Below are 19,026 nucleotides of genomic sequence, written 5' to 3' on the forward strand. Positions count from 1 at the left end.
CCTAGATGTGCATTGTCTTTGTTATCACAAAGGAGCAGAAGCTCTGAAAAATACACTTAAGACCAGGTTGAGAACCAGGATGCGCCCAGGGCATTAGCCCTGCTCATAGCTTTGAGTTTCTTTTTTATTTTTGCCTTAGAATGTTTGTTTTGGGTTCCAGTTGTGTTTTCTGGTTACCTCTTTTTACATTTTCTTTATTATTTATGTGTTTGAGCAAAAGGAGTGAATCTAATGGTTAATTCACTCTCATCTCTACAGAAAGCAGTTTTCACATATTCTTTAGGAAAAAATAAATGACAAAATTTCTATCTAAAGTAAGACTCCTAACATAGTGTGTGTTGTTGCCTGTCTTCTTGCAGAAATCTACTTAATCATTCACCTCTCCTGGGCAGGGGGATTTGTAGGTACTAATCACTAAGCAGGATATTATGGCTAATAATTCTAGTAATTTATTTCCTCCATTAAATATGCTATATATTACTGTACATTGAAATATACAGTAATTACATATTGTGATAAAAATGAAAAAGTTCTCGTTTCAAAGCCCCAACTTTACCAGATAAAAGAATGGTTATCTTCTGTTCCTAGTCTCATGAAAGTTCAGAAAGGCTGTACTTTTATTTCCCAAGGAGCAGACACTGTATGTACATACATGTACTCAGGCCCACAGAAAGCAAACATAATGGGCAGCTTTGCTTCTGATACTGCATACCAGAGATCTCAGCCTCACTCACCGATGCTTGGAAGACAGAGCTCCCTTTTGTATTACATCTCCCTGGAATTCTAAAGGATCTCTGGCTAACTAATTCTGTCCAACATTTAAGAGTAGGCCCCTGCTTGATGAGATTTGGGGAACACAGGACATTTTCAAGTAAAGGTGATCATGTACTATTCTTCAAGAAGGATCTTTCGTTGGAAATAACACGCATAGCGGAAATCTTTAGAAACATTACGCTCTTTTCAAATCAAATGTGAGTTTATTCCAATTTCAGAGTTTGGAATCATAAACACCCTGAGACAGAGATAACCTAGTCCAGTTTCTTCTTTGTATACATGAGCAAACTGAGGGCTTAAGGAGTGACAACATTCCACACCACAGGTCAGTATACAGTGTCTTGATATCCAGTCCATCACTCCTTCCATGCTACTCATCAGCCCCTTCCATTCTTAAGAAAGTAACTAAGATAATGTCATCAGGTTGAGGGTGTATTACTTTTAGAGAAGAGACAGGGCAATGTCCCATGAAATGCAGCCACTGGGCTGAGATCCCAAAGTATGTGACCTCTACAGTCACAGGCAGCCAGGGCTTAAGTCGGCCACCTCCAGTGCTTCAAAGGTGGCAATCAGCAACACACCCTTCCACCTTTCCCCGCCGCTTTTAAGAGCTAGGGGTGCTCTCTGGTTCTTTAACTACTTGCTCACCTAACTATTTGACGAGTGCTCTGAAATGTCTTCCTTTTGACATCTACTATTGGAATTTTCTTTCTACTGAAATAATTCTCTGTAGTTTTCAGGTCTACTACCCAAGGTAAAAGAAAAAAAAAGGACCTTTGTTTCTGTTTAACTTGTTGGGAGGGTTGCTTTAATTTAGCACTTTATTTGAAATGCACAGACACGGCCTATTTTTCTAACAGCAATAGTTGTTTACTAATAGAGTTATCCTACTGCATCACTGAAAGGCTGTTTTACCACATCCATTACCAAAAATAATAAAGGGTAGTGCCCTGGAATTAGCTACTTCCTCATATACCCAGGAACAAAGCCATATACATTGATGCAGATTAGGGTTTCAATTTATTGAATAAATTGAATAAATTCAATTTATTTTTCCACTGAATTCCCACAGAGAAAAAGAACGCTAAGGGGTAAAAACACGTGTTCATTTTGAACCATTTCAGAATCACTGGCTTCTTAAACTATTTACAAACACCAACAGACACTACTAAGGTCATGGCCACATTCTGAGTACATGATTTGTTTGGAGAAAGAATTAGCTATGCTCAGGAGTATAAGCATTAATCTACTAATATGTAAAGAAGCTTCCTTGGTGAAAGCCCACTTTGAGACCTGAATTTTTCAGTTTGATTTCTTACATGGTCATATTCAGCTGGTTTTCATTCCAAATTAGCTGGACAACTGACAAATTTCCACTTTGATTCACTGTGCAGCAATATCTTGCATGAGGCATATAAAATGATATACTGTTCTTAAATTTTACATTTCAAATTTTTAAAACTTTTATTTTTTAATTACCCCTGTAATGTCACGGGTTGGATTACTTTACAAATTGATTGATTCATTCCTCTCTTAAAGAAAGATGAAAAACAATAGCAGCTGGTGAAGTTTAAATTTCATAGTCAACAACTGGACTTCTACCTTAAAATATGATGCACAGTATTTATAGCATAAAGTTAAGATCAAAAATAAAAGGTGTAGTCTGCTTTGGGGTCTGCTAAGCTAAGTGTCTTGATGCACCATCAAACTTCTTTCTACATGTTATACTTAAGGCATAGTTAAACCTAATTTACTTATGTCACCATGAAACAGACTTCAAAATCAGTCATTATAACCGAATACATTAAAGACAAACAATGCCAGTCTAGGAGTCAGTGCTAAAAATTCTTCCACACGTGCCAAAAGAAACTTCCTACGAGTGAGTTTCTAAGAAGCTGTTTCTTGAAGCATGTGACAGGACATCACACCCACATGGATATCTTCACCTTCTGTCTGTTATTACTGTGGTCTCCTTTTAATCCCTTTAGCATCCTGCTGAAATGAAGTTTATAAACAGAAGTTTGGGAATGGATCAACACCAATACTGTCAAATATCTAAGTCAACAGTTTAAATCCTTCAGTCTACTACTACCTTCTGAATCTGCAAAATCCTCTATGACCCTGCATCTTACAAAAGGAGTTTCACACATATGTTAGTTTCTAGCATATGTTTGTTTCTAGGCTGTCATCTCCAGACTGTATGTCTTTAAAGAAAAAAAATCCACTATGGTCAGAAATCTAAGGCAAGTAGAGTGATTTTTCCAGCCAAGTAAAGATGAAAAACAACTTCTTCCCATTAAGAAATAATTTATACATGTTCTCTGAATTAACTCTTTGTGTCCAAGTAAATAATCAGAGGATGTAAATTTTCTTCTAACATTTCCACTCTTGTAAAAATCTAACAAGCCAAAATATTTTCCACACATCTATTCCAAATCTCCCTTTTTGTCATTTGTTATCGTTTTTAAGGTTTGGCTCTTGTGAATTGTATTTGTATAATAGTATTTTTATACTAAGCATCTCATAGAGACTCATTAAAAAGAACTCATTTCTGAAAGATGAATCTGGTATTAAATATATTTCTCAATCCTAGAACTGGACATTACTGTCAACATGAATTCAAGAGAAAACTAAATTCAGGAAGTTGTCTTATACCTAACATGAAAATAGTCATTAAAATATAAAGGAAAAAAAGTTTAACATTCTTATAATAACTAAATATATGTTAATAATTACAAAGTAGTCTCATCTATTCATCAGGATAAACCATAGACGATTTTTACTTGAAAACACTGTTAAAAACTACTCTAATTTGCATGAAAATAATTGAACCCTCTTTCTCTTGGTTTTTCACGAAGTAAACTGGAATTCCTCCACTTAGCATTTCAGTGAGATTTCGGAGAACAGGAATTTCTCCTTTTTTCTTTATTTCTTTAAAATAAAATCACCATTCAGACCCTCCATTAATCACTAGAGTATCATTACTAACACTGAAAAAGCTGGCTTCTGCAGACATGTTTTCAACTAATACTATTAATAGGCTGAATCCACAAAATCTTGTCAGCTACTCTCCAAATTCCAAACACATCTCTGCTCTGTAAAACAGGCAATGATGGGTTTAGGGGTTTAAAAAAAAAAGTCTGCGAGATTACCATCATGTTCATCCTCTGGCTGGCAAAACAAGGCAGCATAAAATGCCAAGACTCAATGATTCAAATAAACCATGGCTGAGGGAGGGGCTGGACTGGCTCAGGTCAGCAATCCAAATTAGTTTCACTCCTTACATCCTTCCTATAAAGCAGCTTCTTTGCAGTTTTCAGAATAAGATGACACAGGTGGACAGAAAAAATTCAGAAGGTAATGAAGTCAGCTTATTAAAAAACGAGAGGCAGTTCTTCTGAAAAGAAAATAATTTCATTGTGATGCTACCTTGAAACATGTATCATTCAAAAGTAATTTGGCTTCATTCATGAACTTTGAGAGTAAAGGCACTTTTTATTTTCACAGTTATAGATACTGTTAGAACTGCACACTAGAACTAGGGTACTGAAAGGGAGTTTTGGTGTAATTGATTTTATTTTCATATGGCACCCCTCCCCCACCTTGGCAGCTCGGTAAGTTGCCATGAAGCTATCATAAAGTGGAATTCCTTTCTAAAAGAAGTTTTATATTCGCTCGGCCCAATTAGGAAGTTAAAAGGCAATTAGATTAGATGCAATTCACAATAGCTGATTTTTCTGGGGATGTTAGTACATTTTTCCTCGGGACCCAAGTTCTGGGACATTTAACTGTTTGCTTTGCAATCTCTTCTCCTAAAATAACTGTGAAAGGGGAAGAGAGAAAGAGGGAAGAGGAGAGAGACTTTCCTCCCAGTTTTCTCCTTCAACCTGTACCCCATCCCAAGGTTCTAAATCAAAACGACTCCTTTGACTCTACTAATGTCCTGGCAGTTTGAATGGCTGGGAGAGTAGAGGGGTTAAATTTAGTTGTTTTTACTTTCTGCCTCAACTTAGAAACAAGAGGCAACCTCATCAGATTGATAAATACCACCCACGTGTAAACGACAGCTTTTCAGATATACAGAAAAGACTGAACATGCTTCAATCTTTGGATGTATTTTAAAACTGCGGACTGTTTGTTTTCCTCTCTGTACTTTGGATTTGGGGGGAGGAGACTGCTTTCCTGCCTAAATTCAGGATTGATGCTCACTGGCCCAATTGCCTGTGTTCCTTTAAGCTCCTGTGCAGTCGGTACCCTTAGTTAGGTTCAATGATGTTTTTAAAAACTGTTTCAAATAAGAGAGGATTGAGAAATGTGAACAGAAAGAAGGCTTAGGCAACTGGCATCGTACTCTCTTCATTTTCTTCGTTCAAAATGTGGGAAATCTCTGCTCCTGTAATCCTTTTCAAAAATAACAATTTGTTGGACCTTGTTGGTTCAGAAAGGTTGTCGTTATTTTCTCCTGCATTTGTAGGAAAAGTAAAGTTCAGGGCCAAAGTAAAATTAAAATGTCAGCGTGACTGTGTACAGAGGATAGGCGATGTCTACTGGGAGGTGAGCGAGGACAGGTTTCGAGCTGCCGAGCGCATTGGCTAGACATGCGATTCGGCGCTTGCCTCCCACCGCTTTTCCCGCGCAGTACTGCCAGCCTCTGGCCACGCTGCAGAGCCTGGGCTGCTCGGGAGGAAGCGCGCTCAGGCGACGGACGCTCAGGCCTGGAGATGCCCTACCCCAAGGAAGCCAGAGTAGAAACTCTATGTCCAAGGATGGACAGAGGGACCTGCGCGAAAAGCGGGAGTGTGACCGACCCACGGAGGCCGCGCCTACCGGCGGCGATCTATCCCGGGCACTGCGGTGTCCTTACACTTGACCCGGGGCTTGCGGGCCGGGCCCACCCAGGACCTGGCTTGGTGCGAGACGAAGTGGTCCCCAGCAGCAAGGGTGGCTCTTCCCACGACGGTTCGCTTCTTTGTCCCCAGAGGAGATACGCGTAAAGCGATTGTTGCCCTCCTCCAAAACTCCTGGGGAGGGAGGGTTGGAGTAGTGGTGGGAGGGACGTTCTGCTTCACCTGTGCGCCTGGATCATGGTAGGCTCCAGAAGCCACCCAGCTCAGCCACAAGGCAGCCTGGCCCCTAAAAAGAGACTTGCGTAAAACTGTACCACAGGGGTGTCTTTTTTTTTTTAATTTGCTTTAAAATAGATTGCACTGTAGCTAATTAAAAAAACACTTCAGCCACTCACGACTTCTCACCATTTATAAACCGAACTGGAGACATGGAGCCACTACCCACTTATAAATTGAACAAAACCAAAATTCAACCCTGAAACCATTTGGCTTAAAATATTCACGTTTTAAAGACAAATATATCTTTTTTAAAAATTTAATTCATTCATTTTTGGCTGCGTTGGGTCTTCGTTGCTGCACGCGGGCTTTTCTCTAGTTGTGGTAAGCGGGGGCTACTCTTCGTTGCAGTGCGCTGGCTCCGAGCGTGGGCTCTAGACGCGTGGGCTCTAGAGCGCAGGCTCAGTAGTTGTGGTGCACCGGCTTAGCTGCCCTGCGGCTGTGGGATCTTCCTCGACCAGGGCTTGAACCCCTGTCCCCTGCATTGGTAGGCAGATTCTTAACCACTGTGTCACCAGGGAAGTCCCTAAGACAAATATATCTTTTAAGGGTGCATTTGTTCGCAGTTTTATAGTCTGTGAATCGATGTCGGACTTTTTGTTGTATTTATACTCTATTTATAAACTCTAGTTATTCACTAGAGTTCATTTCTATCAGTGATCCACGCTGCTTCTTTCTTGGGTCTGGGCTCTCAATGCTCCCAACCTCTACCCTCCCTACCCCCAAGTATGCCCCACAGGTATTCTTGTAACGTTCTTTCCCCCACCTGTCCCGACGTACAGAAAGCCTTGTCTCAATTCGTTCCTAAACTTTAAGGACAGAGAACTACAGGGCTGGGGGAGGGGTGCCTGGGAAGGCGGAAAGCGTTGCAGGAAGCAGGTCCGAACCAGGAGAGGTCTCAGGGAAGGAAACAGAACGGCGATGCGAAATGCGTGTTTCACAACTGGAGTGTATTCTCTTTCACCTCTGAAACGAAACAAGCAAACAAAATCGCAGCTGCTGTATTACTGACTGAAGAGTCAGCAAAAGTCCTCTCTGACCTCCCTGCAGTGCCTAGGATAATTCCTCTTGCAGCCAATGAGTCCTCGTTCCAAAAAGTTAATGAAACTTTAAAGGATGACGGCCGAGGAGAGTCGGGGCGGCCGGGGTCTGGGTAAAGCCGCCTGGACTCCTCGAAAGCAGCTGGTACCCGGACGAGCTGGAGGCGGGGAGCGAATAACGCGGACCTAGAGGGCTCGGATGGAGGGCGTCAAAGAGAAAGGGCGGGATCATAATCTAGAGGGGCAATAGGGATCCGCCCCAGTGAGCGGAATTAAAAGGTGTGGTAGCTGACGGCGTACGGATTGGCTCAGAGGGGGCGCAAAGGAGGTGCCGCAGGGCAGCGGTTACAGGCTTCAGCCGCTGCCGTTTCCCCGCAGAGGGAGCTCCTCCGCGCAGAGAGGAGTTCCTGGACTCTTACATCCTGTCTGCGAAGATCCGGATTTCCTGGGGTATTCCTAGGGATAGCGCCGTTCCTCCCGCCGAGGAGCCGAGAGCAAAGAATCTTCCCCACCTCGCCACCCCGGACGCACACACTCAACTCTCCAGTGTGAGGTCGGGACTTCCCACAAGACCTTTCCCCACTACTCAACAACTTACTTTCTCTCTTCAAATGTAAAAGCCCCCATTTCTGCCCTCTCCTCTCCGTCCTCCCGCCCCCTTCTGCTTTAGCCTGGAAAATCCTTGCTTCTCACAGTGCGAAGTCTCAGGGCTCAAGTTCCGGGCTGCGCAGTTCACCGCACCCTTCGGCCACAGGTTCGCCGCCGGGTAGCCCAGGGAAACGCACCGGCAAGCCCCTCGGTCCCTCGTCCCACGCACCCCATTGGCCTCCCGGCCCCGCCCCCAACCCCTCCTCCTCCGCGGCCCGGGAATGGCGTCAGCACGCCGGCCCCGCGTGGGGTTTAAATGCCCACTAGCTGGAGGCCGGGCGCTTCCATCTCGGAGCGCGGTGGCGACTGGAACTGCAGGGGTGGGAAGGGAGCGTGCGAGCGGGATCCCGAGCCGCGGAGCACGCTGCCCCTCGCTCCGCCGCGGATGACTTGGGAGCTCGGGTCCAAGTGCCGCCCATGCAGCATCCCTGCCCTCCGCCGCCCGAGAGTTGATGATAAAACACTTAACCGTCTCCGCTGCGGGAAGCCATGAGCTGTCTGGATGTTATGTACCAAGTCTATGGTCCTCCCCAGCCTTACTTCGCAGCCGCCTACACCCCTTACCACCAGGTACGTGTCTCTTCTCGGCCGGGCCTCGTAGACAGGTGGCGCGCCCTGGCTCCTCCGAGCACTGCCAGTACTCCGAGGTTCCCGGTGCCTCCGCGCGGGTACTGGGCATCCGAACAGCGGCGGGCGCCTCCCGGATGCGGGGATTGCCCGCGCTGCCACCCAGTAGGTTGAGCTAACCCCTTTAGCTTGCCCGTTTGCTCTCTCGGGAAGGCAGCTAAGTCCTGCTAGTGCGTGCCCCGGACTTCCCGGGAATAATTAGACGAGGATCGCGCGAGCTGCATCGATTTCTTAGGGTATGTCGGACTCCAGATTTCTTCCACGCCCGGTGCTGGCGCGGGGAGATGCAAGCAAAGCTCACGCAGGGAAAACCAAACTTTGGTCCCAAAGGTGAGAGTGACAACAAAACAAAAGCAAAGGCCTGTCTCTGTCTTTATGTCTGAGAATCAAAGACTCGCGTTCTCATCTCTGCAAGCTTATTTTATCAAAGGCTTTGTTTTTTTTCAGTTTCAATTCTCAAGCGATCAGGCCAATTAATTCCAGAACCAGCGAATTCGTTACAAAGAGAACTGCACGAAACTCACTGGCTTTATAATCTCTGCTTTGCAAAGTTCTGGGAAATATTATTGACCTGGCAGAGGCAAGCTTCATAGATAATACTTCGCCTTTCGCTAGCTGAGTCCGGCTGCCCTGCCATCAACAAACCCACTTTTGAGAAGAGCACTAGCCCCGGTTCTGCAAACTCTTCAAGTTTCGTTTAATTTTTACAATATTTCTATTCTCCGGGCTATATCTGGTCGAAGTTTTTCTTTTCATTCCTCAGCTGCTGTAGTCGAAACTGAGGACAGTAGTCCAGGAAATGAATAAGATCGCACTCCAGTGGGCAGAGGGGGGGATCCCCTAGGAGTCCGGACGAGGTTGGAAAGTGAGGGCCTGGACCTCCTGCTTCGGGAAAATTGAAATACATCCCAGTGTCCGAGTCCATGCTTTTGCCAATTTTGCTTGCAGAATATCTATTTGAAAATTTCCGGATGAATTAATGATGGAATGGGTAGACTTTGCCTTTTGTTTTTGTTTTTCTCCCTCCTCCTCTCCTTTTTAAAACTTTCCAACCAGAAGTTTGTTTAGTCTCAATGTTAATTTTAGTTATCACCAGAGTCTCTCACTGTAAGCCAAGTGAGAATGTGGTAGAAATGGTGATATTGCTAAATAACTCCAGTCTTTTGGCTTCGGTGTCCAAGATGAGCTCCTTCCCAGGCTGCGAGTATTACAAAGAGGAAAGGAGGGTTGGTTTTCTGTCCGTTTGGTCCTTTCTCCTCCCTGACCCTGGACCAATCTATTGCCCCAAGATCTCTGTTCATTTTTGTATGATCAGGGTCTCCCTTGAAGGGCATCCCTGCCTGCATACTGCTTTAACACTGCATTCAGTCCATTGCTCCTTTCTAAGAAAATGTTTTCAGCGGCCACACTTGGTTTTGTAAATCACTATCAGACAGTCATGATTTACCCAACCTTACAGACAAGATCATCCTCTGCTCCTTTTTATTACTTTTTCCCTCAATATACACAGATGGTGAGGTAGAAATTGTCATAGCCCACTGGTTTTTCCTTACTCAAAAGAAGATCTCTTTAAAAGCTGAGACTTTCTAATGGCCAGTTTATGAATGACCAAATATCAACTTGCATTTATTAAAATGATCCATGTCACGATGTTATTCCATGTTTTTATCCTACAGCAGTTCTTCCTTTACATCCTTGTTGTGTAGAGTGGATTTTGTTATTTTCATGTTCTATCATGAGGATGCTTTAATCCTGCATCTTGCACGTCTGCCCTGAGTTCTCAGGCAGGGAAGAGTCAGGCCCTAACTGGACTTGGGTGCCTTTTACCCTTGGAGCCTGATTTTAAAACTATATCTGCCTTGAGCCTGGCTCTGTGGTCAAACTGCTTAGGCGTCTTCCTGGACCTTCACCCTGACACCTTCAGAGAGTTCTCCCTGTGGCCTGGCAGCAATTCCAGGGAGACAGAGGCTCCAAGAAGGGCAGTCGGCCTCTCAGGAGCCCCACGTTTGTTGAGCTGCAGGTTGGGAGGCCTGTTGACTGCAGCCCACGTTACTGAGCACCGGGCATGGACACCCATGTCAGTTGCTCCTGGATACCTTTGGGATCCGGATGAGGGAGTGCAGTCTGAACACAATTTGCTCGCTCTTTGAAATTGACTTCTCTATTCTTTCTCCTTTGAGCAGAAACTAGCCTGTTACTCCAAAATGCAGGAAGCACAGGAGTGCAACGCCAGCCCCAGCAACAGCAGTGGCAGTGGCAGCTCCTCCTTCTCCAGCCAAACTCCGGCTAGTATAAAAGAAGAAGAAGGCAGCCCGGAGAAAGAGCGCCCACCAGAGGCGGAGTACATCAACTCCCGCTGCGTCCTTTTCACCTATTTCCAGGGAGACATCAGCTCTGTGGTGGATGAACACTTCAGCCGGGCCCTGAGCCAGCCTAGCAGCTATTCCCCAAGCTGTACAAGCAGCAAAGCCCCACGGAGCTCCGGGCCCTGGCGGGGTAAGTATGGGGCCCCAACTGGCAAGGGAGGATAGAGAGCCCTCATAGCCTGGGGGCCACCTACAGGGGTTCAAAGAGATGCAGCTGAAAGAATGCTAGGTGTTAGAGAAGAGGTGAGGAGAGCCATTGGGAGAGGATAAGGAAATCGAAGGAGGAGTAGGCACAGGCCTAAGATCTCTCCTTGAAGAGGCAGAGCAGAGCAGTGACCTAGAAAAAACCAAAGGCCTTGGAATTGGGAGGCCTACGTTTGTGCGTTGGCTCCACCACTTCCTAGCAATATGACCTTGGGCAAGTCTCTTAACCTCTTGGAGGTCACTCTATTTACTGGTCTCTAAAATTAGAATAATATTTGCCCACTTAACTATCCCTGGAGGTGGCTGTAAGGGTAACAGAAAATGTATGTAAATGTGCTGTGGAAATGTGAGGTTTCCAGCAGCCTCCCAAGGCAGGTGGGGGGGGAGGGGGGAGGGGGATCTTCACAAACAACAGCTTACAGGGCCCTTACCCCATTTCTGAAACTCTTTCCAGAGAAAAAAGTCCTAGAATGCAGTGCAAGCAAAACCTGCTGAAGAATGTCTCCTAAAACCTACTTATGCCTTTTGCCAGATTTTGATTACTTGGGAAATCTTGAAGCAGAGAATGTCTTTCAATAAGCGAGTAAAATAATAAAGAAATAAGAATTTAAGGGTAGCCAAAACATCTCTAAGGGATTTCCCCAAACACATCCCTTCTTTATTGGTTTACGCTCCTCACCAAGCACTGCTTTACCTAGCCTGGGACAATGATTTCTTGGATGAGTTAACGAACTCTCCCTTCTATTCTGAAATCTTGACCTCCCTTTATTACCAAAACAAGGGTGGAAGTAACTATTTGGTAACTTTGGTAACTTTCTCACTAATCTTTGCTTTTGATGTGTACCAAGCTGAGAAATGAGGACTTTGTTGTAACAAAGGAAAACAAATATTTCATTTTGGGGGAAATGACAACTGTCGCCCTTCCTTTTTTTTCTTAAGAGTGTGACAGTTTGTACAAACCTTGCCTAGACAAGATCCAAAAACATTAGTTTTAAATACAAAACATTCTTTTTATTCTCCAGTTGCCTAAATACTTTTAACAGGAAGACTGTTCACTACTTAGAATGCATTTTCAAAGCATTTTAAATTATCTACTATGAAATGCAGATGCCTTCTCCAGGGTTCTTTTAATTAAATGTCTTTCTTTCCTTTCCTCCCAACTAAAGGCAACAAATTTGAGCTAAATGCTGTTCTCTTAAAATGCTTCCAGACACTAGGGGTCAACAATGATACAAACAATAATAATTATTACTGTTGTTATTATTATTATTCCTGACGTCCACATTTTGATGCAGAAAATTTTTTAATTAAAACTGAAAAGACCTGTCCCTTCGTGTCCTCCTCTGCAAATAATACAGCTGCCCTTTTAATAGGTCAAGTATACTCTTTGCAAAAAAATTTTTTTGAAATAAAGTTTCTAGAAAGGAGGCTAATAATAGCAAGACTCCGAAATATGTCGATGGACTTCCAGTCCATCCGAGGCCTTGGAGGGGCACATTTTCTGGAGCAAGAGAGGCTGAAACGCGAGAGCGGGTAGTGAGATCGCTAGGCGGCCGACCAAGAGCGGGAAGAGGTACCTTTAGCTTCAGGAGAGGCTGCGGGCCGGGAAGGCGAGGCCGCTTCTGGTCCGAGGCCGTCCAGCCCGGAGTCCGAAAGAAGCTCCCTGCGCCCTGAAACTGGGGCTGGGGAAGGAAGTCTCTCCGCTCTTCCTCTCCCCGCCAGTCTCCAGGTTCCCGCAGCCTGGGACGCGCCTGCAACATCCGAGGAAGCGGCGCTCCTCCCCAAAGAGTTCCCCAGTGCGGCGCCCGGACCTCGCGTTCCCGGGCCGCAGCCCCGCGAGAGAGGCGCCGCGCGTGCGCCCAGCACGGCGCCTTTCCCGCCCTTTGCCCGCCCCGGCCGTTCAGTTCTGCGGCGGCCGAGCGGCGTCGGCAGCCGTGCTTCCGGCGGTGATGCGTTCCTCTCTCCCTCTCCTCCCCTCCGCCTCGCCGGCCCAAAGACGGCTCCTTCCCGATGAGCCAGCGCAGCTTCCCCGCCTCCTTCTGGAACAGCGCTTACCAGACGCCGGTGCCCGCGCCGCTGGGCAGCCCGCTGGCCGCCGCTCACTCGGAGCTGCCCTTCGCCGCAGCCGACCCCTACTCGCCGGCCGCGCTGCACGGCCACCTGCACCAGGGCGCGGCAGAGCCCTGGCATCACGCGCATCCCCACCACGCGCATCCGCACCACCCTTACGCGCTGGGCGGCGCCCTCGGCGCCCAGGCCGCCGCCTACCCGCGGCCCGCAGCCGTGCACGAGGTCTACGCGCCGCACTTCGACCCGCGCTACGGGCCGCTGCTGATGCCGGCCGCCTCGGGGCGCCCGGCCCGCCTCGCTCCCGCGCCGGCCCCCGCGCCCGGCAGCCCGTCCTGCGAGCTCTCGGCCAAGGGCGACCCGGCCGGCGCCACGTGGGCCGCGCCCGGGGGACCCTTCGCGAGCCCCACGGGGGACGTGGCCGGGGGTCTGGGCCTCAGCGTGGACTCAGGTAAGCGGGAGAGGGAACGTGGCATCCCCGGGCCCCTCCTGCCCTGTGCCCAAACCTGGGCTGAGGCCGGGACCCTACTTAGTTCTCCTTGGAGACCCCAGTGACCCTGAGGCCCGAAGGTCTGCCTGGCGGGGTTGTGTTTCATCAGACAGATGACCCTGTCTGTTATCGGTGTGGGCAGAATGAGAAAGTAGCTGGTTAATATTACAGAGGATTTTTAAAAAATAAAATTTGTTGGAAAGGTTCTAGCTCTGTGCTGTTCAGCACTGTAGCCACCGGCCACATGTGTCGGTTGAGCACGTGAAACGTGGCCAGGCCGAATTGGGATGTGCTGTAAGTGTATAATATACACTGGATTTCAGGACTTTGTCCCAAAAAGAATGTAAAATTCATCTCACTGATGTTTTACATTGATTGCATGTTGAAATATTTTCAACACATTGCATACTGAATATATTGGGTTAAATAAAATATATTACTAAGTCTCACCTGTTTGTTCTTTACTTTTTTTCGATGTGGCTGCCGGAAAATTTTGAATTATGCCCATGGCTCCCATTGTGTTTCTGTTGGACAGCGCTGATCTAGAGTGCCTGCTAAGAGGGTAGTTTAAATGGTGGCCCGGGATGGGGGGGGCGGGGGGGGTCTTGTCACCTCTTGTGGTAGTTACAAGTCATACAAATATGACTCATGACTCTGATATCAACTTAATTGTCAAATTATATAGGTCTCTGGAAAACATAAAACTTAACAAGAATACGATTTTAGTGATAATATTAAGTCCCTGGCTTGAAGAGTTGAATTTGAAAGGTACAGGCAAATAAGGGTTTACTTTTTTGTTTGCTTTATTTTTAGGGCAAATGAAAAAAATAGTTATATAATAAATGCAATCGTTGGCTCGTAGTCTTGCCGGCTCTCCCTTCCCTCAGGTGCAAATTTGACACTTGTTTGCTTTGCTTTTACTTTCATTCATGCCCTTTAGATGAATTCTGTGACTTTCACAATGAAACAGTGCTGTTTGTCTTTCTCTTTCTTTAAATATCTTGTGCCTTCCCTCCCCCACCCCCTTCTCTCTCCCTCTCTCTTTCTCTTCTCCCTCTCTCTCTCCCTTTTATTTTCTCTCTGTTTTCAGATTTGCAGCCTCAGGACAAAAGCAAGGATCTGTACTGGTTTTAGACAACCCACCTTCTTCCCTGTAGGTCTCTGCATAGCGCAATTGGTGACACTCAGAGCTGAAATCAAGTGGGTTTGTAACAGCTTCTGATCTTGGTTTGCAGCTCGTCGTTATTCCCTCTGTGGTGCATCCCTTCTGAGCTGATCTGCTGACCCAGGGTTTCCCCTTCCCTTTTCCTTCTGACCAGCCATGGAGGCTGGCATCTGTGCCTCTCACTTCATGGATGAGGACATGGGGGAATGCAGAGACTTCAAACTTCTCCGTGTATTGGGAAAACCAGAACACACATCGACAGAATGTTCATCTAAAAATAATTCCTTCTGCCAAAGAGGAAATCCGAAGACTCTGAATGATGCTTAATGACTTTTGGGCAAATCACTGGAAATATCCATGGTGATCACTTAGGTGACATGATATCATAGTTTTCTTGGAAAGAGGGAAAGAAAAAGAGATGTTTTGGTGTGAATATTTTTTATGCTGATGTGAATTATTTCATTAAGTAGTGTGATCATAGCACTGCCGATGTCAATATCCTCAGACTGAAATGTATTTGTATTTGCATCAAAGACTGTGGTAAAGAAGTCAAAAGAAGCCAATTCCTTCTTCCTCACCTGTAGCCTCCAGCTCCTTTCCTGCCCGCTCCCTCCCTACAACACCCACTCCAGACACAAAGACACACTTTTTCCTTCGGACTGTGAACGTGGAAGCCTCAGCCTGAATGTGAGCGGCAAGTGGCTTATCTGGAGCCACCTGCCTGAGTCTTACTGAAATGCAGCTGTTGTAGGACAACTGTTTAAAACTCCAGAAATACATCGACCAAAGGGGGCACTTCCCAGTGTTTGGCACAGCAATTGCAGTTGCACTGGATATGTTTTATACGTGTGTGTGTGTGTGTGTGTGTATATATCATATTTTTTACAAAGAACATTTTATGATGAAAGAAGAAACTCTCTCTGCCTTCTCTCCCACAAATTCTGTCCCTCCTTCTATCCTCCTTTGGATGAAAACAAGTAAGCATCAAGAGGCCCCAGTTGTCTCCAAGAAGAAGAACTAGGAGTCACCAGAAGGGGAAGAGATGCCCATGGAGTCTCTGGTACCTCGAATATTCTTCTCAGTCTCTGTGGTCATGGTTTGGTCACTTTAGTGTTGGGACAGGGGAAGGGGTACACATGTGGGCAAAACTGAAGGGGATGAGGAAGAAGAAACGAACATTAAAGATGTTTGTTTACCACTAGGTCGCTGTGTTATTTCTTAAAAGGAAAACAAATACCTTATTTTCTCTCTAATAGCATAAAATAATTTATAGTAGTATGATCTGATGTCAGGAAGTAAAATTACTTCGTATATATATTTTTGGTTTTCCAAAGTGATTGTCATGCTGTGAAACCTGTGAACCCCTTTCCACCTCATGTCAACCCTGGAGATGAGAAGTTGGGTATCCCCCCTCCTTTTTACAGATAAGAAAATGGTAGCCCACGGAAGGCCAGGTTATCTGATGGCCTTCATCAAGTAAAAGCAGAGATGTGTAGAAAACACTACTTGTATACCATTGAGTCAGATACACACATTTTTCTCCAAAAGAGAATTATTGTTACTTCTTAAATTCTAGACTCTTCAGATAGTAGAGTCCTCAATTTAAAAATGTTTTGGAAATACTGGTTATTTTATATTTTAATCAGCTAGGCTAGGAAACCAAACCTACAGCTAGGCCAAAAAAAAGAAATTATTAAATTAATGGTTTTATTTTCCCTTGATGCCAAAGTTATTCGTGTCCTTTCTCTGAAGAGATTTAGTGTTATGCCCAAACTGCCCTTGAAAGTTGTTAAAGCATAAAATATTAATTCAAATCTTGATCTTCATTATAACACAAGAGGCAAATACAGTGTATCTTGGGTAATTGTCTCAAGAGTTGGGTGCAGTTAAGAGACCTTACTCAGAACATGGCTTAGCAGAGTTACCCATCCCCTCTTTCTATCATTTTGGTACATGTTAAGTAGACTATGATCATTACAAGAACCTATTACTGTTTTTGCTCAGATGGAAGATACTATATGATTATATTGTCCCAGATGTGATAGTAATTAGTAATAACTAATTGCATTGCATATAGCAATAACTAATGTTAATTATCAGGCACTGGTCTGAGGGCTTTATATATAGGTTAACTCATTTAAACCTCACAACAATTCTGTGTGGTACTTATTACCACAGAGGCTCACAGAGGAGAAGTTATCTGCCCAGTCACATAACTGGGTAGAGCCAGGATGCCAACCCAGGCAGCCCGGGGCAGAGACTGCACTATTATCCACTGCAGTAACTACTGGCCCACTTCTGATCTGTCTTGAAATGCTCACCTTTGGGCTTACTTTCTCCTCCACAATAGATGAATAAAGAAGGGAAAAGAGACAGGCCAGCAAAGACTGACATGCTGTAGAACTTATAGAATCCCAGGTCTCAAAGGAAGTATCAGGACGTTGTCCAGACTCCTTCGTCAAATGGCACTACCTGTAGACCATTCAGCCAGATGCATTTTTCAATTCATCTCTAGGAAGGAATTATTATCGCTTCTCTTATTAATTCATTTCAGTATTTATAGCCTTCTCTGCTCTGAAGCTCTTCACACCCAACCTAACCAAGTCGTGTTCAGCGTGTTAGTCTGAGGTTTGGACATTGAAGCAATAACTAAAATTAAATTTGGATTCTCTGTGATTTTTTTAAATCCATGTTCCATTGGCATGGATCGCTGGCGTATACAAGCGTAAATAAAACGCATTTGGTTCCAGCGCCCTTTTAAAACTTTGCCACTGAGTGTACAGATGAAGAAAGCACAGCAGGTGCATTCTCTGCTGGACATCTTTTCCAAGTAGTCCCCCTCCCCAAGAAGCTTTCCCCGTGCTCACACTCACAAGATCTCTGATCAGGACCCACAGGGGGCCTTTTCCCTGCCACGAGGTTCTGATTACTGAAGCCTCTCTCCTGAGCTGCATCCAACCTGAATATCAGGTTGCTGGTGAGGAGACTCATTCACTGGAACTGGCCTTTGGGGCAGTCCTGAACAGACCGTCCAGACTGCCGAACAGGGCTCCAGTGACCTACAACATAGGACACACGGAGCAGAGGAGCAGAGCATTTCCCTCCATGTACATTCCCAAAGTAGAAATGCGAGAGGCCCTGGAACTATCATCATTTGGTTCTGTGTAATAAGACTTTCGAAGGGAACTTTGGTGAACTCATAGCTCTAACTGACATTTTTTTGACATTCTTTTAGGCCCACCAAGTCATGTAAAGGATGAATTCTCATGCTTGTCTTGCTAATATTCGTGAAACCATGCAGAGTAGAGAAGGCCCTAGTAGTTGAAAAAAGGACATTCAAAGAAAGGAGGGATGACATGAGAAAAGGTAAACATGATGTTTTTGCATATATTATACCTGGTTGGGGGTCTGAGAGAAAGATTAGATTCTCCTCTAATCATCCCGGTTGGCACTGGTGTCCTCCTCATCCACGGTTTTCCCTTTGCATTTGGCCTCTGCTGAGGGAGAGGTGAGGAAAAGGGGAGAGACAGCTCCCCGCCACCAAATAATCCTGTTGCCGATTGCCCTCTGGCTGAGAACTCAGTCACCCAACTGCAGGGAACTCTATCTATTCTACTCCCTTAGTTTAATAAGAGTTGCCATCCTGTCTCATTTACCCTTTGAAGTTCTATTTCCATGCGTGGCAAATTCTAGCAATGACTTAAGATTGATTCAGGCCTGGACGGGAGGGAGGGCAGAGATGGTGAGTGTTGGGATGTAGACTCCCTGACTGGAAGCTTCTCTTGCCACTCTTTCTGGGTAAATACTGCATTTTCTGTGCCCTTTCGAATAGGGGGAAGCAACTTGTAATTTTAACCTCCCATTTGCTTAGAATCATAAATCCTGTGCTTATGTGCAGGCACCTATACACCTTCTATCAAAATAAACAAGAAACCTTTTCTTAAACACTTAGTGATTGGTTACTTCAGAGTTGGGGATTTTTTAAAATAAAACTTAAACTGCTTTCCATATAAATGCCGTTTCCATAAATTGCATTTTTGAACATAATTCACTAGGAGTCAAAGCATGGAAGAAAAGTTGAAAGATATTTGAAAAGACTTTAAAAATAAATGAAACCAAAAAACATAAGATTCCTTTATAAAATTGCTTTAACAGTCTATGGATAATTTGCATGCAAATAATTCACATTTTGATTGTACTTGTGAAGGTCTTTGCTCTCTATGGTCCCTTCTTCCTTGCAAGATTTTTAAGATTTGTTGTTCTTCATTATTTGTTGCATATTTCTAAATTCTGAAGTAAAGGAAAAAAATGTCCTAAAGGCAATATCATTGTTATAGTTGCTGTTTGCACATAACTGAAGTTTTGACATTTACACAAACAACAGGATTAAGCAAATATAAATTTCATATTTCCTCAATATCAGCTCTCCCTCATCTCCCATGAATAAATGAAACTCACAATACAAATACAGGATCCATACAATAGAATCTATTTATCTACAGATACCACACACACATAGACA

General features: G+C 44.9%; 1 protein-coding gene and 1 long non-coding RNA gene across 9 annotated transcripts in view; one reads left to right on the forward strand and one right to left on the reverse strand.

The window, feature by feature from the left end:
* The window catches only part of LOC117314488 (uncharacterized), a 206,081-nt gene extending 193,467 nt beyond the window's left edge, over nt 1-12,614 (reverse strand). For all 6 annotated transcript variants that reach the window (XR_012324801.1, XR_012324800.1, XR_012324798.1 and 3 more), the window contains exon 1: nt 12,360-12,614. This is a non-coding gene — a long non-coding RNA (uncharacterized lncRNA). The remainder of the gene's footprint in view (nt 1-12,359) is intronic.
* Nucleotides 7,725-18,799, forward strand: VGLL2 (vestigial like family member 2). 3 transcript variants are annotated; one of them, XM_073789528.1, is made up of 4 exons: nt 7,725-8,155; nt 10,396-10,708; nt 12,779-13,300; nt 14,430-18,799. In XM_073789528.1, exons 1-4 carry the CDS (start codon nt 8,075-8,077, stop codon nt 14,471-14,473), a joined length of 960 nt encoding a protein of 319 aa, XP_073645629.1. In that variant the 5' UTR covers nt 7,725-8,074; the 3' UTR covers nt 14,474-18,799. The 3 variants fall into 3 exon arrangements, with proteins under 3 accessions (XP_073645629.1, XP_004312844.3, XP_019784775.2); XM_004312796.4 differs by having other exon boundaries at nt 14,575-18,795; XM_019929216.3 differs by lacking the exon at nt 14,430-18,799 and having other exon boundaries at nt 12,779-14,364.
* Nucleotides 18,800-19,026: the final 227 nt, after the last annotated feature.

This window comes from Tursiops truncatus, chromosome 12, assembly GCF_011762595.2.
Source record: "Tursiops truncatus isolate mTurTru1 chromosome 12, mTurTru1.mat.Y, whole genome shotgun sequence".
NCBI classification, from domain to species: Eukaryota; Metazoa; Chordata; class Mammalia; order Artiodactyla; family Delphinidae; genus Tursiops; species Tursiops truncatus.

Coding starts and splice junctions, on each gene's coding strand:
- VGLL2 (XM_019929216.3), top strand. CDS start 8,075: ATGAGCTGTCTGGATGTTATGTACCAAGTCTATGGTCCTCCCCAGCCT. Junction 8,156..10,395: donor CCTACACCCCTTACCACCAG/GTACGTGTCTCT, acceptor TCCTTTGAGCAG/AAACTAGCCTGTTACTCCAA. Junction 10,709..12,778: donor GAGCTCCGGGCCCTGGCGGG/GTAAGTATGGGG, acceptor GCCGGCCCAAAG/ACGGCTCCTTCCCGATGAGC.